This window comes from Lampetra fluviatilis, chromosome 29 (assembly GCF_964198595.1).
Source record: "Lampetra fluviatilis chromosome 29, kcLamFluv1.1, whole genome shotgun sequence".
Taxonomy (NCBI): domain Eukaryota; kingdom Metazoa; phylum Chordata; class Hyperoartia; order Petromyzontiformes; family Petromyzontidae; genus Lampetra; species Lampetra fluviatilis.
This window is the reverse complement of record NC_136303.1, coordinates 11,061,053-11,086,546: the sequence shown is the minus strand read 5'-3', so window position 1 is coordinate 11,086,546 and position 25,494 is coordinate 11,061,053. Positions and strand designations below refer to the sequence as shown.

Genomic DNA, 25,494 nt, shown 5'->3' with positions numbered 1-25,494 from the left:
GCTCAGTGGGCGTTAGTCGCCAAGGAGCTAAGTGGGTGTTTGTCACCCGAGATACAAAGTAGGTGTTAGTCACCTGTAACCAAGTTTGATAAAATAAAGAGTGTGTTACCCGTGAAGTCGTCTCCCGCCGAGTTACTACATTACAACTGGCGTCAGAAGTAAACCTGTCTTCAAGAAGTATGGACACAAGGAAGACTACCCGTACCCACGAGCGAGGTCGGGACGACGACGGCGTACCGGGGACACCAACCTCGGGAGGAGAGGACGAGGAGTGGCCGCCGATGCAGCACCTCGCGGTGATGGCCGACGCTCTGCTTGCCTCCGACACCAGCCTCCAAGACGCACACTCCCGGTTGGCGGAGTTGCTGCTCGCCGCCGCTGCAATCTTGGCCGAGATCTCCGTTCCAGCGGGCGGGAAAACGGCTGCGGGGTTGGAGGAAGGAGCGAGGCTGGCGGGATCCCGCCAAAAGGCGCTTCGCGCCAAAAGTCTGGAAGTTCCCGCCGTTTTTGAGGGGCCGCCATTGATTGGCGGGAAAGACGGACGCCACGTGGCCGGACACCTCCGCGCAGCGCAGCCCACGTTATCAGCGCGCGCCGGAGCCCTCCATTTTGCGCCTGACAACCGAGCCGACATTTTACACAACTCCAGCGGAGCGCGGGAAAATCTCTCCGACGTCGACGACGATCGGGTCCTCCAGCAAAGATTGCCCGCGCTGTCGGCGTTCAAGGCGGATGGGGGCGACTGGGGAGCCTTCCAACGAAGGTTCCTCGCTCATCAGGAGATGTCGGGGTGGTCCGACACCACTGCCCTGCGTGCGTTGCCAGCGATGCTTGACGACGACGCGCTTGCAGCCTTCACATCTGCTGCAAGGTCGTCCCGCTCTACGCTCCAGGCCGCACTACACCTGATGGCGAAGGTGTTCGGGCCGCCCTCCACGTGTCGCCACCAGTTCTACGATCGGCGGAAGGTGGCTGGGGAAACGACGCTAGCCTACCGCACGGCACTACTCGCCTTGGCGGACGCAGCTTTTCCCCGCATGGATAAGGAGGGGAAGGACGCCATGGTGACGGAGCAGCTGCTGGTGTTGGCCCACGAGTTGGGGGTCCCCATCAACGTGGCAGACGAGATGGAGATCTGCTCCCTGGCGATCGCCACGAGCATTCACGCGTACGAGGTCCTCAAACGCAAGCCGGGGGTCGTCTGCAAATGGCCGGGGAACGCGGCACTGGCCGCCACGATCGCCGAACCTCAGCCAGCTGCGGTGCAGGAGCAGGCCTTCGCTGCATCGCGTCCGGGGGAGTGGAGAACGGGAGGTCGTTCGCCCACACGTTCGCCCCGCAAGCTGGAGCAACCGAAACCTACGACGTCCGTCGTCTGCTACAACTGCGGCCTTCGGGGTCACGTCGCAGCCGGGTGCCGGGCCCCGCGTCAGCGCGCCGCAGGACCACGTCGGGACGACGACCAGGGCCACAAGTCATCCCAACAAAACCCGGCAAGTCGCGGCACCTCACACGTTCGGTCCACAAACACGGCACATTCGGGTCGCCGCTTCGCGGTGGGGGGTTCGCGGCTGGGTGCCGGGGGTTCAATTCGGCGAGGGGGGTCCGTACGCGGCCCGCAAGCAGTCGAGTGGTCCGAATTGGCTCACAGGATCGTGGCTGCGTCGGCCGGGTCGTCCGTGGTAACGGGGTTCATTGACGGGGTTGAGGTCCGGGTGCTTGTTGACACGGGTGCGTCGGCCACCATCATCTCGGACCTTATTTATAACATTCTTCCCGTCCAAAGTAGACCCCTTCTGCCGGTAGACGTGCCATTTTATGCGGCGAATGGGGGATCCCTGGGGATCATCGGCCAGATTCGGGCGACTATTTGCATTGGTGACATTAAATTAGCGGGCCCTATTTTTGTATCATCATCGCTGGCCGTTCCCTGTTTGCTAGGTACGGACTTTTTGTCAAAAATGCCCATCAAAATTCTTATAGATCAGGCCTGCATAGAGCTTCCGTCAGGTCGGCGGGTTGCCTTCTTGTCGAGCCCTACCAAAGTGCGCACGGTTTGTGCGACGGTGCAGGCGCTGGCGACTCACACTGTACGGGTGCCCCCGGGATCGCAAATGTTAGTACCCCTTCGGTTCAGGAAGCCACTCGAGGTGGGTGCGGAGGCACAGGGGGTGCTGTTGGGGCCGTCAAACAGAGCCAGTAAGGGCCTCGACTTAGCGGTTGCTCAAACCATGGTGAGAGGGGACAGTGAGCCGTTCGTAATGGTCCTGAATACGGGGTCGCGGCCGGCCGTAATTGCGCAGGGAACGGTGCTGGCTCACGCCGCGCCGCTACCCGTTGAGGAACGGCTCGTGGCTCAAGCAGATTTCACTGTCAAGTCGCATCCTCAAAGTGATGAGGGGACTGAGTGGTTGGACTCGCTGTGTGCGGGTTCAGATAACTTGTCCGGGGTGCAATTGGGAGCATTGAGGGGTTTGCTCATCGAGTTTGCTGACGTGTTCAGCAAACATAAGTACGATATCGGCTGCACTGACCTGTTGCGCCACCACATAGCTACAGGGGACGCGGCCCCTATTCGTCAGAATCCCTTCCGGCTCAGCCCGGCCGAGAAGGAACATGTGCAATCGGCGGTTAATGATATGTTGGCGGCAGATATCATTTCGCCCTCTTCTAGTCCGTGGGGTGCTCCTATTGTCCTAGTAAAGAAACAGGACGGGTCCTTGCGGTTTTGTGTCGATTTCCGCCGCTTAAACAAAATCTCGATGGCGGATGCGTATCCGCTCCCCAGGATGGATGAGTCGCTGGATGCCTTGGCGGGAGCGCAGTTTTTTTCCACACTCGATCTGCTTTCTGGATTTTGGCAATTGCCACTCGATAACGAGTCTAAACCTAAAACTGCTTTCCGAACACCTGGGGGCCTATTTGAATTCAACCGTTTGCCCATGGGCTTACATTCCGCTCCCGCCACGTTCCAGAGACTCATGGAATTGGTTTTGTCGGGGCTCCAATGGGATACCTGTTTGATTTATCTTGACGATATTATCGTCTTTAGTCGGACTTTCGAGGAGCACCTCCAGCGGCTGAGAGCGGTGTTCCTCAGGATGCGTTCCGCTAAGCTTAAATTTAAACCGGCTAAATGTTTTCTGCTTCGGGAATCGGTCAGGTATTTGGGCCATATCGTGAGTCGTTCAGGGATCTCGACGGACCCTGCTAAGACGCATTGCGTCAGCTCATGGCCAACGCCAACCTCGGTCACGGAGGTTCGTAGTTTCATTGGTTTTGCCTCCTATTACCGTCGTTTTGTCAAGCAATTTGCCACCATAGCCAAGCCCCTGCACGCTTTGACGGCTAAGGGTGTGAGGTTTCACTGGGGGGCGGAAGAGGAGGCTGCGTTCTGCTCCCTCCGTGACGCTTTGGTGCAGGCTCCCCCCTTGTGTTACCCCGATTTCACACAACCGTTTTTGCTTGACACGGACGCCAGCAATACGGGTATCGGGGGGGTGCTCTCACAGGTGGTCGGGGGGGTTGAACGGGTGGTCGCCTACGGTAGTAGGGTTCTTTCCCCCGCAGAACAACGCTATTGCGTAACTCGTCGTGAATTGTTAGCCATTGTGGTTTTTACACAGCAATTCAGGCCGTATCTTTACGGCCGTCATTTTACGGTCCGGACGGACCATGCGGCTCTACAATACGCTATGCGCGTGGCACAGCCATCGGGCCAATTGTCCCGATGGTTGGAGGTCCTTCAAGACTACCAATTCACGACGATTTACCGCAAGGGGTTGCGGCACTCAAACGCGGACGCCTTGTCGCGGTTGCCGCCGTGCACGGACTGCACATGTTTGTTGGGATCAGCGCGGTGCAAACCCCCGGTCGCCGGCACCCCGGGAGTTGCGCTCGCCGCCACTGACACCCCGGGAGAGGACGCCCCCACGGGGAGGGATTCGCTGTTGTCGTTGTCCCTCATTGAGTGGGGCCGCCTCCAGATGTCCGACAGCTCCCTACTTACGCTGCGTCGGAAAGTTGGCGCTCCCGAAGAAGGGGAGGCGCGGGTCGGTTCCTGGGTGTGCAGACAGGGCCTTTTGATGAGGTGGGACAACATGTCCCGGCGTCACGTGCTCGTTGTGCCTGTTGCTATGCGGGGTAGGGTTGTTCTGGCAGCTCATGAACGGCTCATGCATCTGGGTTTTCACAAAACGCTCGCCCTAATCCAGCGAGACTATTATTGGCCGGGGATGGGTAACGACGTGGCGAATATTCTTAAGGGATGCGTAGGGTGCGCCAAAAGGAAACCGCCACCATTGGCAGCTAATCCACCGCTGCAATCCATTCAGGTTTCGCGTATAAACGAATTGGTAGCGTTGGACATCTTGGGGCCCTTTCCGGTTAAACCAAGGGGAAATAGGTTCCTGCTGGTTGGCGTGGAATACTTCACCCGATGGCCTATGGCATGGCCGCTCGCCAACCAGTCGGCTGCGGCGGTGGCGGACGCCTTTGTCCAGGGTTATGTGTTGGACAAGGGCGCCCCCGAACGCTTGCTGACGGATCAAGGGAAGAATTTTTCGAGCGTTTTGTTGCGCGAGGTGTGCGACCTGTTGGGTACAAAGAAAGTGCGTACTTCCCCCTACCACCCGCAGACTGACGGGATGGTTGAGCGTCTGAACAGGACGATTACGTCTATGTTGTGCCAACAGGTCTGCGACGATCAGGTTGATTGGGACTTACAGGTGCCGGGGGTACTCGCGGCCTATCGAATGGCCCCTCATGCGGCGACGGGGTTTTCCCCATTTTTTCTTATGTATGGGCGGGAGGCCGATCCGGCCATGGACGTCCAACTGGGGATTTCCCAGCCACGTGCAAAATCTAAATTGGCAGACCACATCAAATTTAATATCGCCAAATTGACTGAAGCGCGGGAGGCGGCAAGGTTGAATTCGCGGTCGCGGCAAATTGCAAACGAGAAATTGCATGAGCGGAGGGTGCATACGCATGATTGTAAACCAGGCGATAAGGCCTGGCTGCATTGTCCACATGCACCGTTGGCTACGTCCCCCAAGTTGTTGAGACCTTGGAGGGGACCGGTGGAAATTGTGCGGGTTGCACGGCCCCAGAGTATACAGATAAAATGGGGGAAACGCCGTTGGTATGTGCACCCCTCCCGACTGAAGCCCTATGCGGCACCGTGTGACCCCGTTCTGTGCCGTAACGACCGGGCGTGTGATGTGACCGTCGACTCGGGGAGGGAGGTGTCGCAGGCTGCTCCTCACGTGTTTCCACCTGACCCACCCCCAGGTGCCTCGGGCTTGACGGCTGCTGACCGTCGGGAGCCTGAACCCCGCGGCACGCACGGGTCCTCGGTGCCTGGCCGATGTCTTTCTGAACCGCCGGCACCACCGGACGTTCAACCGCGTCTGGTGCCGTACGACGGACCGGCAAGGCGGACTCGGGCTAGGGCTCGACAATTTTCATGAAGACGTTTTTTCTCTACACCGAGCTCGCCCGGTGTTCCCCTCTGCCGGGGTATTGTCCCGTTGTAGGGACGCTCGGAAAGAAGGGGACACCGCACGAGTCGAAAGAAAAAAAAAAAAAAATTTTGTCTATTTATTTTCCTTTCTGCATACACATTGCTATTGTCACTCGCCGGTTTGTATATATTGTTCTATTGTCGCGGTGGCATTGGTTGATGGTTGCTGATGGTAGTGTTCGCGTCGTGTTGTGTTGTTACGTTAGTTGTTGTTCTTGTTGTTGTGTTGTGTTACGGGGCACACAGGGCGGTTTGTATATTTTTATAGCAGCCGGGTCGGCTGCGAGCTATGTGGAAGGGGGTGATGTAGTGGTGGTATTGACGTGCGCCGACTGTGACAGTGATAGATCACGGGGCGGCGCGGGGTGCGGGGTTGGGCACGCGTTGTGGGCGTGGTGTGGACGCGCGCGCCGGGAGTGACAGATGACGGTGCGGCGCGGCGTGAGTGGTGAGGCACGATGAGATGTGGGAAAAGAGGATCGTAGCCAGCGCCCGGCGATTGGTCGAATAAGTGGGTGCTCGCAGCGACGTCCGCAGGTGGGGTATAAAGGGGGACGCGCGAGAGCACTCGGGGAGAGTTACCCAGTTGAAGACCCGAAGACGGAGCTGAAGACCTAGTGCTCCGAGTAGCTCAGTGGCGTTAGTCGCCGAGTAGCTAAGTGGATGTTGGTCATCCGAGTAGCTCAGTGGTGTTAGTCGCCGAGTAGCTAAGTGGATGTTGGTCATCCGAGTAGCTCAGTGGGCGTTAGTCGCCAAGTAGCTAAGTGGGTGTTTGTCACCCGAGTACTAAGTGGATGTTGGTCATCCGAGTAGCTCAGTGGGCGTTAGTCGCCAAGTAGCTAAGTGGGTGTTTGTCACCCGAGTACTAAGTGGATGTTGGTCATCCGAGTAGCGAGTAGCTAAGTGGATGTTGGTCATCCGAGTAGCTCAGTGGGCGTTAGTCGCCAAGTAGCTAAGTGGGTGTTTGTCACCCGAGTACTAAGTGGATGTTGGTCATCCGAGTAGCTCAGTGGGCGTTAGTCGCCAAGTAGCTAAGTGGGTGTTTGTCACCCGAGTACTAAGTGGATGTTGGTCATCCGAGTAGCTCAGTGGGCGTTAGTCGCCAAGGAGCTAAGTGGGTGTTTGTCACCCGAGATACAAAGTAGGTGTTAGTCACCTGTAACCAAGTTTGATAAAATAAAGAGTGTGTTACCCGTGAAGTCGTCTCCCGCCGAGTTACTACATTACACATACAACATACTTTGACATACGGCTCGGAAATATGGTCATTGATCAAAAACTTTGGGCAAAGAGTAAAAAGGGCACAAGGAAGCATAGAGAGAAGTGTGCTGAGAATGCCATTGAGAGACAGAAAGAGGGGCACCTGAAATAGAGGACTGACACAAACTACTGCCATTAGATCTGTTAAACACGTGTGTGAGCTTTGGGCAGATACGTGGCTGGAAGGGGTGTAGAGTGCTTCAGGCACAATCAGAACGTTAGTTTGAGTTTTGGTTGAGGGTCGATCTTTGATCGAACCAATTATCTCTCTGGGGGGTTTATGAAAAGAATACACTTTTGTGCAAAGTAAACGGTGATCATTTTATGGAGGAACTGGTACAGGGCACAGGAATATGGAATTTATACCTCTGGCTCAGGGCACCGCAGTGGAGAGGAGTACCGTACTTCCCAACGGCGTGTATGTGCAGTGAGACACTTTGAGTCGGCCTGAATTGTATTTCCTTGTGTCATACCACTGCTGTCCAAAATGACTTAAATGTTGTCCCCACAGTCTGTGTTAAATTGGCTATGGGGCTGAACCAGGGTCCGTCCTAGTAGGTGCAACCGCCAAGGGCCCGATTAACCAACAACAAGACCATGCAGGCTTACGGGACTCGGGGACAATCTGAGGGAGGAGATGAAGCCACAGCCGCTGACACGGTTGCGGTTGCGGTGAAAAAATATTGCAGTGACATCGCACTCACAGAGGCCTTTGTTGGTGCTTGGATGGCGGGTAGCTCAAGGGACTAATGCTATGGTCGTGTCAGAGCACTGAGTTAGCACTGTTGAGATCCCAAGTTCAAACCCCCGGCTCCCAGATAAAATAAAAGCATATTCTCTTGTGGTGGAGTGTTTGATTGTCTCAGCCTGTTCATCAATGACTGCACAAAAAGCTATTACATAAATTCAGTTCTTCACTTATTTTGTTTTATTACAGGTCTGAGAGATAAAATGTTTTTTGTATTGGATGATATATTGTACATTTATTCTTCGTGCATTGCGCTATGTGATGGACTCCGCCTTAAAGTGGGGGTTCGACACAGTCACTGGATTGAGGAGGCACTGGAAGGACTTGGGAAGTGGCGTGGGGGTCATTCTCCTTCACGTTATTTCTCTTCGGTGCACAAGTGCTTATTTATCTTTGGCTATGAAGGCACATTTGGGATACAGTTAGTGATAAAACTAACAAAAAAGCACATCTAAAACCTTTAAAATGTATTCACTATATATCTTTCAAAGTAGAACAAAGTATTTCACACCCCTATATATATTTAATCAGAACGGGGACACTATATGTATGAAATATTTTGCAAGGGAAACCTTGCAATAAAAAAAAAACATTTAATTTCGTGCCTTAAGGAGCAGATTTGCTGATTAATAAAGAAAGATACATATATGATAATGAGCAGCAACTTGTAGAAAGTTCACAGAAGTCATTTTTATCTAGAGACCTAGTGCATGCCTTTTGAAGGTGGAATTTCCACAGCTGGATCACCTGTGGTGATTCGTACAACCTTAGTGCTAAGTTGAGGATGGGCCCCACTTTCCCAATTGATTTCTCAATCCTTGTAAAATTGACTCAACGTGGTATGTGTGCTAGCCGCGTTCAGCCATCTGGAATTAAAACCTTTGTTCTGGTTACAGCAGCCACGCTTGTTTGTTCCACACACAGAATTGCCCGAGTGCACGCACAAGCAGGCACATCTGCCTCCAGTCTGCCAACTTGCCAGCCAGCCAGCACATTAGCCAGCGAGAGCGCTCATACACCTGCAAGCTAATGTCTAGACATTCACACACCTCCCCCGTGAGAGCTCGCAAGCAGATGTGAGTTGGCCTTAGCCCATGGCCATCGGCTCTGCAGAAATCATGGCTTGTCACTTGCCAGCTGCCGTGGCCGCTGTTACCGCCGCAATGGTGAGAGCCCGAGATAGGGAAACACTTAAAGGGTGTGCTCTGAATCCCATGCCAATGTGCGTATTCATGTTATGTATCCTTTACCACTCGCAGTTGTTTGCATGACACGCGATCCTGGCTACCCGTGTCGTACACAATAGCAGTGGCAAGAACTGTGGGAATCTGCCAAGGGATTTCCGCAGCCAACTTGGCCTCAGAATGGATACCTGGTATAACGTTTGCGTGAATATCAGCAATGAGTAGATAAAGGTGGCCGGGCGTGCATGGAGCTTGTACAATGCTATCCTCGGGAGGTGCTGGCTACCCTCCTATAATGGAATTAGCTGCGATGGTATTTAAAGGAAAATGGGTATATTTTACCATTGTGTAATACCATAACCAGAATCCTTATTTATACTGGAGGAATCTGATGAGCTATAGAGCTATCTTTCACAGATATCCAGTCGGGTGGGTCAGAAAGTTACAACAACAAACAGTACAAAAACACGATAGCAGTGCAAAGTATCTTAAAAGTATGCAAATTACTAATTAAAAAAACCTATTTTTTATTTCACTTGGTAAAGCCCACTGATCTATTCGCTTATTTTTCGTAAGCGACCTGGCCACAAATGATGATAGCTCAATAAAGTGGTTCATGTGGACATTTATCGCAGCCAAATAATCTAAATGCATATTTTCTAAATGTGGAGGGAAAAACCGGAGGACCCAGAGAATAATGCAGTCAGTGGTGGAAATTCAACATTCTGTGGCAGGGGCCTAGGATTTCCATGTTACAATGCTTTTGATTTCCCATCTAGTGGCACTCATCACTTTTGACCCTGATGTCACGGTAGCTGAGTTGCCGCTCGACTGGGACTTGAAGACTTTGAACTCGCAACCTTCCAATATGCTGTCCTGCGTGAGCGCGAGAACGCACGCATGCCTCTAGAAATCTTAAACTCCGCAGTCGATTATAAACACATTCAGTTTAACTCATTATATCGTTCTTCCTCCTGCTGTCAACATCGGCCACCTGCTCACTCTGCTCGGTAGAAGTGGTTGTAATACAAAACACAAACGCTGTAGTTGGCAACTCGGTCACAACCTATTTGTATCAGTGGTGGTATTTATGGTGATTGATGAGAGTAATATTAAATGGGTTTGGGGCATCGGACCCCAGAACACTTGACATGGTTCCTAAGCGAGTTAGGCACGAATCTCCAGGAAGGAAGGCTGAGCTGCAGAATGGCAGGTGCCCCCATGGCTCTCAGTGGGCTCCCTGTTGTGGCACCGTTTGTATATAATTACAGCAATCACTCCGAATAAAAACCACCGTGTTCCGGCTTCTTAATGTGATGTCGTTGTTACTGTTTGGCCATGCTGCACACGTGCGTGTGCTCATTTCCTTCATTGCTCTGCAAGGTGTCTTAAGAGTGGGACATTTGATTTTCGCCACAGAATATTTGTGTCTGTGTGTGATGTTTACGTGATGCATTTGTCCATTCATGTGCATCATTGGTCACGAGTGGTGTCTGAACTTACCACGGGCCTCCCCTAGGTCCGCTTAGCCTTAAATGAGTGCCTGAGGTGTGTGTGAACGTTGGTAATGAGGAGGCACATTTGGGCAACCGTGATGCTGGCCACAGCACCCCCCTCATGTGCCATGCAAGTATGAATAGTTGCTCACCAACAGCGCTCTCACTGCAGCAGTCTACAAGGCTATATGAGTGATCGTCACGTGTGTGTGTGTGTGTGGTACGATTGTATCGTGGTTAGCACGAGAGCTGGGTGATTCCTTCAGGAATCGTACTTAATTTCAACAACAGACCTGGGAGTGGAGTTTGCAACAGCTGCAGCGGCTGTGGGAAGGGAAAGAGCGATGGCAAGGTATAGATTGGCGGAGTCCACAGTTTTGTCATGACGACCTCCTCACCTCAATGCTTAGAAAAGGGATTGTGCAATGTACACCTGCTGTATATAATTTTATTCCAACACGGTTTTAAGTGCCCTGTCTTGTTTCGCCACCATTATTGGTGTTTTAGCATTGCTGTGGCTTCATCGTGAGTGCCTGTGAGTTTGTGAGCGCTGAGCAATGTGAGCTCGGCAGCATGGTGAAATTAACCAGAAGCACGCGGAGAGCAGTTTCAAGTTTTGTTTTCGGCAGTTTGGAAGGAGCGTGAAAGCCAATCCACGAAGGGAGCTTTAACGAGATGTGCGGGTGAAACGCGCACCTGCACACGCACGCACACGTTGTTGTTGTGTTCAGATATCCGTGTGCTCACGCGCATTCGTGCGCCTCATGCTGGGATGCTTGATTAGGGGTGCGCGGAGAAGCGTGGAGAGCTGCATGCTCGGAGTTACGTTGAGATGACAAGAAAGAGGAGTCGGGCTAGAAGGCTGCTTGAATGACAATCAGTTTGGGTGGGACACGTCTGTCGAGGGAGATGGAACGATGAACATCGGCTCGTGCGCAGGCGCTGAGTGACGGGTTGCGGCGGCCTTCATGCAGCAGCGTATTGATCATGGCTTAAGATTATTTTTTCGTCACGTATCTTTTTTTTTTCCCACAAGACCCGGTACGAATATCGTCATTGTTATTGATGAGCTGGTAGTAAGTTGTGCGGCGAATGCTGTCGGGGTCTTCTGATTATTGCGAAATGTGTTCAGTGTCCTCGGATAGAGGGACGGACGGATAGACAGACGTAATATTTCTCAGGCGTAGCAAAAAAACAGACTGCCAGCTCCTTCAACAGCAACTGCTGAAGAGGCACTTGAGATGTAGTTCAGGTGCTCCTCTGCATACAACTTAGAACGTTGGATTTCCCTTTGCAGGTGTTACTTGCTCTTTCCTGGAGAGCAGTCGTTAAGCTATTATACACGAGCACGGGTGCAATACTTTGGACAAATTGTTCAGCGTAAGTGTCAGTCCCTCCAGAAAAACGCGGAGTTTTTTGGTGATTGTTGCGGGCAAAAATCGTTGATTATGCGGCACGTTTTCTTAAAAAATGCGATGGAATATGCGGGATATTTATGCAATTTTATGCGATTAAATTACGGGAACTTGCAAAAATTGCGGGAACTTGCAAAAACTGCGGGAACTTGCAAAAACTGCGGTTTGATGAAAAAGAGAAAAAAAAGTGATTCCCCCAACACCCTATTCACTAGGCTACTACTTTAATGTAAAGAGTCATTTCTTATTACTTCCTATGATAAGCAAGCATACTACATCACAGAAAGTGCTGGGAATATTTAAGTTCTCATCTTGTTTTATTTCAGACCTTAACAAACAGATGGCTCAAACTTACAAAACATTGAGTCGAACAAGTTCTGTAGCTTTACAAAATGAATATGCTACAACTTCTGTAAAAATGAATAAATAAAATATAAAAAAATAAAATGTGTGCTTCCTGTTTTACAGAGGTAGCTATACAAAACAGACATCTTCTGTTAAAATAAGTGTTTTCAGTGCACAGTAACGTAAGCAATACAGTAACAGTACAGTCTTACAGTAATGTAAATTTACATACTACTAACAAAAAAGTGCAATCTTACAACTGCTTTGCGCGGTCTTTTGCGCTTATGTTTGTTGGTAAATGAGAAAGATTTGCGGGCTTCATCATGGTTTCATTGGCATCGCGGGGTTTGCAGCTTTTCAATGATGTCGCGTAATGAGTGACGTTACTTCATAACGTTCCCATGGCAACAGGGGAAATGGCTGCACTTGTGTGAAGTAAACACAACATTTTTCAACTTTCTGCTAAGATATATGTGACTTTTTGCAAGGAAAATGCGGGGATTATGAAATCATGCAAGCCCGCATATTTTGCGCGCGGAAATCTGCAATTTATGCGGCGAAAGTGCGGCGTATTTGAAAAAACGCGCCCCCCGCATAAATATGCGGACTTTGGCTGATTTTGCGTGGAATCATGCGATCGCATAATCGCGTTTTTCTGGAGGGACTGAAGTGTTGTTAACACATGGCAGTTATAGCTGTGTAAATTCAGAAAGAATGCGGAGGAGTAATACAATTAATAGGTTTGAGCTTTAAAATGCCTCTTACAATATCCAAATATCCAGTTCTCCCTCGTCGTACATGAGATGTTGTGCTGTTCCCTACATTCATTGAGTTGTTTCGTCCTTTGTAGAACGTAATTTCACGCAGGCTGTATTGTATTTGCATTGTTTATTTGCACACACAAAAAAACATGCGAACGACAAAGTGCAAATAAAAAAACAAGGGAAAAAAAGGTGACCAGGTGAGGTTGGAAACTCAAGAGGGCTTGTATGAAAAACCACACCAAAAAGAAGAACAATCTATATATATAAAATCGCAAATCTGTCTGTCTGTCTGTGTGTGTGTCTGTGTGTCGCCGGACCATACGCAGTTTCATTGGACGGCGGTTGCCCCTGGCAACAGGTAGCGACGCATTCGCTGCGGGGTGGACGCCATTTTTAATTCCCGTTAAAAATATGCGCACGCATTAACACGCGACTCTGAGGTAAATTCATCAAAGTTTCACGTCCTCTTCACTCCCTTCCCACCCCAATGTGTGCAATTACTATTATAGGGTCGGTAGATAATAAAATTATAGCGATTACACAGTATTATTGTAGCGCGGGGGGGGGGGGGGGGAACGGCACCCGTACCCAGCCTCAGCCGGGTGGGCTATTTAGGCGAGGCCGGAGGCTCTGCACGGTACTAGGCCTCGACACCCACCACGCGACTCTGAGGTAAATTCATCAAAGTTTCACGTCCTCTTCACTCCCCCCCCACCACAATGTGTGCAATTACTATTATAGGGTCGGTAGATAATAAAATTATAGCGATTACACAGTATTATTGTAGCGCGGGGGGGGGGGGGGGTAACGGCCCCGGTACCCAGCCTCAGCCGGGTGGGCAATCTAGGCGAGGCCGGAGGCTCTGCACAGTACTAGGCCTCGACACCCCACCCGTGTCAAGCGACGACTTTGTGGTATAAACTCGATATACCCAGCGTTGCCCGGGGGGAAAATACATTTAAAATCTTATGAAAACTTTCAAACATTACATACCAATGAAAAAACAACTGTGTAATTACTTTTAAACCCGACGCGCCAAGAATCGATTCTCTGAATCGCGCAAAGGAATCGAAGGTTGTAGATTCCTTTAGATTCCGACGATTCCCGTTTACTATAAGTTGCTTAAAGTCGATATAAACTGCTACGAACGGGAAATATCCGGCGTTGACCGGGGCAAAAATGTAATTAAAAACTCCTGAAAAAATAAAATAACAATGAAAATGAAACTCTATCATTCAAAATGTAAACCCCCAACATGCCAGGAATCGATTCTTTGAATCGCACAAAGGACTAATCGAAGGTTGTAAATTACTTTAGGATCGCGCTTCCTGTTTAATATAAGTTGGTTATAGAGTTGATATAAACTGCTACGAATGGGAAATATCCGGCGTTGACTGGGGCAAAAATATAATGGTGAGGGCGGTTGCGAGTGGCGATTGTGAGTGGTGATTAGTGAGTGGTGAGGGGAGGTTGAGTGGTGAGGGTGAGTGGTGAGGGTGAGTGGTGAGGGTGAGTGTTGAGGGTGAGTGGTGAGTGGTGATTGGTGAGGGTGTGATTGGTGAGGATGAGTGGTGAGGGAGAGTGGTGAGGGAGAGTGGTGAGGGTGAGTGGTGAGGGTGAGTGTTGAGGGTGAGTGGTGATTGGTGAGGGTGTGATTGGTGAGGATGAGTGGTGAGGGAGAGTGGTGAGGGAGAGTGGTGAGGGAGAGTGGTGAGGGAGAGTGGTGAGGGAGAGTGGTGAGGGAGAGTGGTGAGGGAGAGTGGTGAGGGAGAGTGGTGAGGGAGAGTGGTGAGGGAGAGTGGTGAGGGAGAGTGGTGAGGGAGAGTGGTGAGGGTGAATGGTGAGGGTGAGTGGTGAGTGGTGAGGGTGTGTATATATGTAAGGTTATTAAGAAATATATTTTTCACCCGGGTAACGCCAGGTACTACTGCTAGTGGAAATACAAAACCCTTCACACACCCACTTAAGTTGATTCATATTATATGAAGGCACACCCCCCCCCCCCAGCTTGACCTGTACACTCGTGCAGAGCTCCTTTGCATGCAGTTGGTAATGGTGCATCAGACCCTGTCCGTTGACTTATTATTAATAAATATATTTATTATTTGGAAATCCCAGAAATTGTATTCATTGCAATTGCAACTAATATATAGTACACGGACACTCAGTAAGTGAGCGATGTGAATTCCAGTGCTGTTCTGGATGAGATCACCTTAAATTTGCACAAATATAGTCGAAATTATTCTCATAACTAAAAGAGTCCCAAAACTACTACTTTCTTCAAGTTTGGGTTCCATAAAAATCGGGGCATCATGAACCGTTTGAATTTTAAACTTTGGTCGATACATATTTGCATCTGGAGGTCTTGAAAGGGGCTGAATCGAGATGTTATGATTCACAATTGGTTTATTTTGGGTTAGATCGTCATGACTTGTATGTATATTGAACTTATTCCGCACCTTACGTAGCGAACTGTGCTAATCGGGGGTGCGGGGGGAGGACAGCAAACGAAACAAAAAAGCAGATTTAAAGAAATGAGTTTGAAATCTAGATGATATAAAAGTGCATAGTTCCATTGGCTTCCTTAATATAGAAGGAAGATTGTTCCAGACGGCCGCAGAAACACATACGAAAGCACGCGATGCGGTGACTGTCTTTGTTCAATAGCCAGCCAGAATCTGCTGCGAGGATGACCGGAGTCCCTGTGATGGTTTATGTTCTTTGACGAGATTATCAAGGCATCGTGGTTCGTTTGTGGAACTTTGTGCGTAATAAGTGCCACCTTATAATGTATTAGTTCAGCAACCGGAATCCAATGCAGCTCAACGAGCACTGGACAGACATGGACGGATCTTGCAGTACCTGTCACAGCACGTGCCAAAGAATTGTGTACATGCTGCAACTTGGTTATGTTGTTGGCAGACCTCCCATAGAGCAGTGAGTTGCAATAACCGAGCCTTGTCGATACTATTGTCCTAGCCCTGACATCTCTTTGGTCACAATTGTGTCGTGAAACCCTCCTCCACCCGATACAGCCAATTAAAACAAGGGTAACGCGAATAAAACTTGGCCAAATGTATGACTGCTTCAGCAGCAGCAGCAGCATCTGTGTTGTGTTGTTGTCGTTGGAGAGAAATCTCACAACGATTATATGGGTGCGCACGACGTTTTGCTGGAGATGACCCCGAGCATTCTCAGGTCGGTAACAGGGGCCCAGATCTCGAGTGAAAGCGCTACCTGATTGGAGTCGGTGTGATATCACATTGAAATGTTTGAAAGCCTTATTTTATTAAACTATTTTATATTTTGCCAGGTAAAGCCCACTGAACTTTTTTTCATCAGCAACCTGGCCACAATTGATAGTTCAATGAAGTGGCTTATGTGGAAATTTATAGTAGCCCAATATTCTCAACGCATGTTTATAAATGTGGAGGGAAAAACCGGAGGAGCCAGAGAAAAACCCACACAACCACGGGGAGAACATGCACACTCCAAATATACAGGTGTCAGGATCAGGATCGAACCCACGACCTCCTTCAAACCAAGCAAGGCAGTTAACATCTTGCAAGAGCGTGGATAATAGATGTAGCGTCCCAATGCATGTATTTGGACTCTATAAACAAAAGAAGGGGCCCTTAAGGATTATGATGAATTTGCAATGGCTCCCAGATGGTTTTACCATACAAACATTCTTGTTTGTTTTTGCAACATGTCTGGCCAATTTATCTTCCTGTCTCCAAACCCATCAATAGTAGGGGGATATGATATTAGGTTTAGTCATTAATTGCATGGATTATAAAAGTTACAGTTAAAAAGTCTGCAGACAACAGCTAGTCCATTGTAATTCTTCTGGCATGTACCCAGCGAAGCCTCATTGTGGCTTAACCTGCATTACCAACTCTTCATGACTTTTTTTCCATATGGGAGGAAAGCAAGAGTGCCAGGTTTACACCGATGTACACAAAGCGTGAAGATTCAGAGCCTGCACAGGGAGGTAATCAACCTTCTTGCTGTACCGCCCCTAAGAGGTATCTCGGTCACATGCTTTTGATCCCCCTGTCATGATGGACGTCCAAGACGCTGGCTCGCAGACACGCACGGTCACACTCGGGGGGTGGCCATTCAGCGGGCCTCAACGCAATTCCGCACTGCAGGCTTAATCCTACGGTCAATCAGGCATGACCAAGCTGACACGTGCTCCTGGGTTCATCTCATTAAAACTGCTCAGCGTTGGAAAAGTGTAAAAAGTGTCAAGTGTCATCTTCCAATGCACTCTGCATCCAACTTCAGTGTTTGTGCATCTTGCCGGAGAAGACATTGGCTTTGCATGCTTCTAGAAAAATTCACTGCGAACATCACTTTACGTTAAATAATGTATACATTTGCCACGGCGTAGGTTTATTTCCCACTGAGAAATGTGCTTGCATTTGTGCACGTGCGTATTTGACAGCTTCCCATTTGAGGAGCAGTTCAAGTTTCGACACAGCCATTGATGCGTTGCACAGGGATTTTGCAAACGCCGTTCTGTTAAAATAATGAGACCCCAGCCGAGGGCTCCGACAGCAGCTGCTGCTGATGTCCTTCATGGCGTAGGTTTTCTGCTTTTAGTCCAAATTTAAGCCACCAATGATGCAATGACATACAAGTATGTATTTATGTTGAACTTCTTGCGCGTCGTACGTAGCCAACCGTGCCAATCGGAGGTGCTAATCGGAGGTACTCATCGGACATATGATTTCAAAACACGGTCGATTATTAACAAATATAATAATTGAACAAATACCAATAATGCGCAAAGAAACGTGAAGAGAAGCAGGCTTGGGAGTTGTGTTGAGTGACATAAAGAGGAACACGGGGATTACAGAACATACTCAGATTATTGCCACGATTCAAATTGTTTATAAGAGAAATTGGGCTTGGGCAGCGTACGTTGCTAGATGGGGTGATGGTCAAGACGAATTATGGGAAGGCTGCCACAGAATGGAGTTGCGATTCTGTTCAGAAGTGAACTAATTAGGACAGTTTTGTCAAGACGTCACGAGGCAATGGTGGTTTTCCTTTGAAATGCACTGGTCTATGCCATAGCAATGTGGGCGAACATCTCGGAGGACCAAGCTCTACGCCTTCTGATCACAAGTTCTAATCCCACAACATGAATGCTAACAATCAATTAATCAGGCCATGTCAAGCCTCAAAGTCTTCCAGTGTTTGCTGGTGCGTGTTGGGTTGTGAAATGCGCGTTCCGCGAGAGGTGTGTGTCTGTTGTGTGCGAGCGCTGCAATGCCTCACTTGCCATAAATGATAGTGCCTGTTGGGAGGCTGTTGGCTTCCACTCGAGGCAATGAGGAAGCTCAATGAAACGCAAATGCCAAAGCACAGGAAGAACGAGCAGGACATACACACAAGCGCGGAGCAATGTCACACCAAGCACAATACCGACCGCACACGTTACATCGCTGTCGCCGTGCGGCACCTTTGTTGCGTTGCATTCCCAGGCGAACTCCGCAACTTGGCTCTCCAATAGGTATTGGTGTTTCCGCCTCGCAGTGTAAATTAAAACAACAACAAAAATGTCTACAATTTCTTGACTTAAAACTTTCGTGACTGCAGGAATTAATGTTCTTGGTTCTTTCGGTAAACGTGACTGTACCGAAAGAACAAAGGATATGTATACAAACTCTTTCATTTGCCCAGGAAGGCCTCGTGGAGCCTTAACCATTCTTGTTTAGAAGCGTTCAGATATTTGGCAGGTGACATTCTTATTTTGAGTCTTAATTGCTAGTGGTTCTTCTTCTTTCATATTGCGAGGCGAAATTTGCAAGGCGATATTTGTATATCGAGGTTGCTGAGGCATTTTATAGCCTATGTAGTGGCTTGGTGGACACATTGCTGCCCTTATGAGTACAAAAGCATATGAAAACCTCACCATCCTTGCCTTTAACACTGGACTATAGCCTAAACACGTCTCGTGGCATAATCATGAGGCAATGACCCTTCTTGAGAGCAGAGGAGTTTGACTGGCGTATCGTCAACGATTAGCAATTTGCGATATGGAGCCTCTTAAACACAGGGGCATTTGGAAGGACTTGAAATATTCAGTTTTCCATATTGGGTATTTAACAAATCTCTAGGAAGTAAACAAAAAGTAGAAACATTTATTGATTTCAAGAACAAATGATAATTGATAAACGGTGATGTTATTTTATAGCTCTCCAGCGTGCTTTTTGGGTCATTCTGCGTGACGTTCGGCACGATGTCCGACATTTCATTCCACGTGCGGTAGCTTCTTCAGCAGCACCACGTGGGGCGTGCTTGTGAGGAAGTGGAGACTTTCACCCACCAGTGGCTTGACAAAGGGCTGAACATGATACAATTTTAAAGAGGGATTATTGCACGAGTCAACTTTCAACTTGGCTTTCGATTCATAACATCACACTACCACCAGGCCATCATTTGGATGTGATTGGTGATAAATGTAAAAACTGAAAATTAAAAGTGCATGCAGCTTAAATTATAAATGTGGTTATTACTTTTTAAAGTGACCTTTCGGCAGCTTAAGTAGTTGCCCGTGTCTTCTTGGCTTATGCCAAACACGTGAATGTTTGGTCTTTTATGCCGATCAATTCTGCAGGCCTGGTAAAGGTGGGGCCTGGAAATATCCCCGTCGCTGTCCTCACTCTAAATGATTAATGCAGAATGCATTTGTATTAAATTTGAATGTGGTGATGCTCCTGCTCTTTATATAATGCAAACAGGCCATACAAAATGTATAGTTGGAATATCCCTTTTTTTGCTTTGGGTGGATAATTTAAAATGCATGCAGCTTGCTTATGTGAAGCAACCACCCTCGATTAAAGGTACAGTGTGGAGTGGGCAGCACTATTTTCCCGCACCGCCGATTAGCATGGTTGGCTACGCGCGGTGTGAAAGAAGTTCATGAATACAGCCTTGTCTGCCTTCGAAGGAGCTCACTCGTAGTACTTTGCTCCATTACTCTACAGTATCACCTAACATTGAGTACATGTGCGCGCACATGTGTATGCGAGTGCATATACGTTTGTGTTCTTACCCCGTGCATGGTTGCATGTGTGCAGTTTCTCAATGCCTGCATGTGTGTCCTTCCGTGTGCATGTTCGTTCATGCGTGCAACGTGTCCGCCGCAGTTGCGTGCCCGTATTTGTACACACGTATGTGTGTGCATCTTTTGTGCGCGTGAGTATAATTAAACGTTTGCCTCGCGTGTGCATTCCTGTCCTAATCACTCGCAAGTTGAGATCAATTCAAGTGCTGGGGGCTTAGGGCTACTTTGGCTGGCATATTATTCATTAAATCCGGTGCTGTTTCTTTTGCCTCATAAATTAAATAAGCTCCCGGCTCTTAAACGAATAAGCCATCAAATTGGTATCGACTTGTCTGCACAGATAGAGTTGTTGTTGTCGTCGTCGTTGTCCTTGATTGAAAGATGATTGCGGCATGTCCGTCTGTCCTTTCCGCTCACAGCATGTGCAACTGGATGATTGATGTCTTCGGGACAGTGGAGCAGAGAGAAAAGTACTGCCCGGGACTGTGCAGCATGCACAGTCTGGCGGCGTACTGCCTCACTGAGCCAGGTGAGCCACCCCACATGCAAACACACGGGCGAGCGTCACGCACCACGGCCCAGGACACCTGCCGCGCCGTCTACACGAGACGTTCACACCACGGCGCGCCACGTGGCCAGGGGTGCCGCGCCACGTGGCCAAAAAGTAAATCCACGAGGACGCTGGTGGGGGGGGGGGTAAGGGAATGGAGGGGAACCTCCGAAACGATGATGCCCCCCCCCCCCCCCCCAAAAAAAATATAAAAACGGCTGACCCTGTCACAAGTCACTGCTTTATTGCGATTTAAGTTCAACCTTTGATTCAAGACTACAGTAAATGGTTTAACGATGCAGTTAATGTAGCGGCATCTAGAGGCTGCAGGAATAAATTAAACTCATTACATGCAATAAAACGAATCTTACACAAGCTAATCTGTGCAGGTACAATATTAGGAGCTTCAGAATGTACACGAATCCGTTCTATTCTATTCTTGCGCACGATGAAAATATGTTACCTAGGTAAGAGCCAATGTTGAGGTCTGCCAGTCACGAGCGGGCTTCAGGAGAGCGTTTACTCTTCCTTCATTGAAGAAGCGCAGGCTGCAGTGGTCTACGATATGTTCGCCAGTGAATAGATACATTGCTTTATCGCTATCGGCTCACTGAATTTGTTTCTGTTCTGAAGAATTGGGTGAGTGTTTTTGGTTTGTTCTAGTATGCAGGCACTCCTTGACATACGGGATGATAGAAGCGTTCCGGGAAAAGCGCGCGTATCTCAAAATCACGAATGTCAAAAGCAACTTTCCCATAAAAAATAATGGTAAAGGAGGGGGTTTTGGGGATTTCACTCACACTCGCAGACATAATCGCCTATATTACCCGAGCCCATATCAATACATGTACAGACAATATAATACTATAAATAAAAACCTAAATTACGGCAAATCTAATATAGTTCTTATAAAATAAAAAGAAAGAAATACAGAATCACTTACTTGTAATTACGCCGGAGTTGCATGGTGGAGACAAGGGGAAGAGTGGTGTACACGTGGCGAAATGCTGTCAAGTGTAGCACACTTGGTGATCGTACCGCACTCGCTGCTGGCAACGCAATTGGGTCACAGTGCCAGGCTAGGTGTGGCGAATGTCGCGTTGCGGATGAGGTTATGAAAGGCCTACATACAAATCGCGTGTTATTCCAAAATGGCGGACCACAAAACAGCGTAAACTGAGGATTGCCTGTACTACAACTACCAACACAGTCTTACTTTTAGTTCAGTAGAGTGTCAGGTTCTTTCATCCTCCCTCCCACCACCTAACCGGAGGTTTGCCATTGGGAAACAGGAGCGTGGTTTGCAAACATGATAATCATATGACCCCAGTCACTGGGCAATCCACATCACTGCTTCAATCACCAGCGTCATGCACCGAAACACCTCATGTCAACATCATCAGAGCAATTCCTTCTTGAATGCTCATGTTTTACTCAAAAGTAACACCACTGCTTAAAACATATTTGTTGTATGTATCTTGAACATCTTTCACACTGTAAGTATTTGTTGCTCTGAATCTGTGTGTAGTTTATATATGTAGTGGGTTCTAAATCGGCACACACCGAGTCTTGGAGGCAACACGTTTATTTACTAACACAACCCAAACCGGCTAACATAACAGATCGCTGCGCAACGCTCCGAGGTTAACTATGTACATTATAGGTTAACTACATAGGGTGGTGGCCACCGCTCCTAACCACCTAACCACTTGAACGGGATCACTATATGGTTGGACCAGGACAGCTAACACGCTGCCTGGCCCTCGTGCGCGAAGACCGAAGAGCGAGGATCGAAGAAGGCGGCTTCATTCCCGGGTCGAACAGCCCAGCTCCCTCTCGGGACTGGGTTTATATCTGTTGCGGCGTGACCGGGTTCCGCCCCTGGCCACGCCCCCTTCTAGATCCTTCGTGGAGGCTCTCGGTCCGTACCACGTGGCCCCCTCCCCGTGCCCCCTCGTCCGGTCACGTGCTCTGGCGGGTTCACACAGGCTGTCATGTCCTGACCCGACCTCCGTGACACCTGGACCCTGCCATCTAGTGAGCCCCTTAATGCGGTACACACACTGGTGCCATAGAACGCGTACAGTACCACTCTTCCCTCGGTACTGTCGCTGCACTGTAGTGATACCATTTATGTCGCTACACATATGTGGATGTGTATTTAGTGTAGTGATTAGTGTGCTGCGCTACGAACCCGGCTATCGTAGTTTGATTCCTGCTCACAGCCAACTCCAGTGACAATTATCTGAACTGATCCTCCCCTAGGTCGACTCCGTATCAAATGAGTACCTGGTGCGGGGTGTACAAATCAGCACTGGGTAGACAAAAGCTGCCGGGCGTGGTGCTAGCCACCCAGCGCTTGCCCCAGCAGTCTCTAAAGGGCTGTATGGGGGATCTTTGTGTGTCGGTGTACGTACCAGTGAGTAGACCTTTGATGGTTTAGTTCTGGCTAACAAATTAATTCCTGGCGGTTGTGAGGACGTTGTGCTGCCTGCCTTGTGACACACTTGACGAGAATAGGAGACGTTGAGATGATGCCACTTCCCAAGTCCGACATCTAAAATAAATGAACCTCAACTAATTCCATCACCCACCTCCCCCCCAATAAATCCATGATAGCCTCTTACTTGGTCAGAGAAGGGACATGAAATTGGATGTTTACTCTATCACCCGATGCAACACCAGTTTCGTTTGAAACGTTTTCAATGGGTTTCAGTGAGGCTTTGTTGTTGTTGTTATTGCCCCTTTCTTTCTTGGCAGCAATGGAGTGTTTAATGAAAGTGGCAGCATGCACAGCAGGAATGCACTTTATTTACAGTGGTGGGCTGAGACGATTGGTTACTGCGCGGTGCGGGGTATCGTGTTTGCCCCCTACCTTTGGGGCCGAGGTACGTCGGTCTCGGTACCTCTGATATAATATTGCAACGTCCATTTGTGATAAGCAGACCAATTTATTTTAAGTATTTTTAAAGCGCGCCCGGCTGGGCAAGCCATGTGGTTAGAATATTGGAATCGCGGGCGAGAAATGCTTGGGTTGAACCCTCGTCGTGGTTCAACTCGGTTCCACCATCCATTCACAGCCGATACAAAAGTATGATTCTGTGGAGTCACCAGTGGCGTTCTTGCAGAAGGACTGGTCTTTATTACGTAAATGTGGAATTTCAAGCCATGCTCGCAGCCTCTAACTACTCACCACTCCATTGAGCACGGAGACACCTTGACCATAAAAAAAAGAAACATGCCTTTTCAAGTATCTTTCTACGAGTCACTTTTCCACTAGCTGATAGGATGCGACTGGCTGTGTGCAAGCAATACCAAAAAGCTTGTGAAGTGGCAAAGAGGTCTAAAGCAATGGACTCGGCCAACATTACGAAGATCCTTTGTTTTAATCTCAGCTTCCTATGCAATATCAATGCAAGGTCATCTTGGATGTTCGCAAAAATAGCATCTGCTTATTCAACAGATTTAATGGAATCGAATTTTTTTTTTGCGCACGTATAAGTCAAGCTCTAATGGCGTTTTTGACAAATGCTCATGAGCTCAGTGACCCATTTGTTTGTACAAAGCGTACAGGCATTACTTTCTCAGATATACGCGCAATGCATTTTGAGAATGATGTTTCACGTGCAACAGCAAAGTGATGTAAATGTATCGACTCAACACGTGGGTTTTCTCAGCCAATATTGGGCTTCATTATTCAAGTTTAGATTTGGCCCACGTAATGATCTGACCAAATCTGTGACGGAAGACCCTCTACCACGTGATGCAGCAAACACATTAAATTGTCGCGTGCAAAAGTGTTTAATGCGCCAATCATGAGTGTCCAGCTCACTCACCGGTGAGATGGAAAATAATTCTCACAACCAAACATTGCGTTTAGATGCATGACTTTTTCGCTTGACACTGCATCAAGCATCTTCAGGAAAATCTAGGAAGTCAGAATACAAATCCAGCAAGTTTAGAATAACTGCCTCGTCTGTAACCCAGCTTGTCAAATATGTGTCATGACGTCAGTTTCAAAGTATGAAAAATAAGAAGAGGTTTTACCCTTTCTGGCAATAAAACAAGAGATGTTAAGATGTTTAAACACCAAATAGAAACCTTTTGTAAGGACTCAAGTACTGCATTAACCACACGTACTTGTGGTGAGCATGCAAACAAACATGCTCTGATAATCTCTGCATATATTTGTGGTCAACATGCAGACAAACATGCTCTGATAATATATGATGCATCAGTATCATATTCTTTGGGTCTTTCGGTAAAGTCACGTAGACAGATACAAAAAAAATGAATATAAAATAAACAAGAAACTACGACGTTTCGATCACAACACAAGCGATCGTCATCAGGAGGAAATAGGGGGAAACTGCTGAATAAGGTATAGTCCTAGGGTCATAAACGAAGTGGGCGGGGCTAGTGATGTTAATGTGAGCGATTAGCATGTTAATGTGCGCGGGTGGCTATGTTAATGTAGAGATTAGCATGTTAATGGGAGATCACAGAGCCACTGCGGGGTAGAGGTCGGCGTCTGGACGTCGCCGCGTTGGCGCGAGAAATTCAACCTGTTAATGTGAAATCGGAGAGCCGAAGCCATGGGGAAAAAATAAAAAAATAACATCGGAAGGTGGCATGATGGGAACATCACAGCCAGTTATGACTTAAACTGTTTGATGACGTCTTTCCAATGATTGCTGAGTTTGTACCCATCCGCTCAGTTGAAATTGTGTCTGTATATATGGATGGCTTCATGAACTAATCTTTGTTGATAGCCAGTGGGCTTGTAAAGTACCTTCGTCTTAGAGAAATCTATTTCGTGTGAGCCAACCGCATTAAAACAATGATCATCCCCGGCCGACGTGTTGGTTCTACCGTGTTTCAAATCTGCCTTATGCTCACGAACACGGTCCGAGACATGTCGCTTAGTTTAATTTGTACCTATCTACGTGACTTTACCGAAAGACCCAGAGAATATGAATTCCTGCTGTCACGAAAGCTTTAAGTCAACAATTTACATCAGTGTCAGTTTATATGAAGTTAAACGCCCCACTTATGGTTCACTGTCTCCGTAGAGCAGGTGAGGGGCTGGACAGTGACATTTTCGTAGGAAAATTCTAAATACATTGA

The 25,494-nt window shown here is 48.5% G+C and overlaps 1 protein-coding gene across 3 annotated transcripts in view; it reads left to right on the top strand.

Annotated features, from left to right (window-relative positions):
- ACAD8 (acyl-CoA dehydrogenase family member 8) overlaps positions 1-25,494 on the top strand; it is a 600,270-nt gene that overhangs the window by 303,365 nt on the left and 271,411 nt on the right. For all 3 annotated transcript variants that reach the window (XM_078870130.1, XM_078870132.1, XM_078870133.1), the window contains one exon: positions 20,237-20,346. In XM_078870130.1, the coding sequence (XP_078726256.1) occupies positions 20,237-20,346 (110 nt within the window). The remainder of the gene's footprint in view (positions 1-20,236; positions 20,347-25,494) is intronic.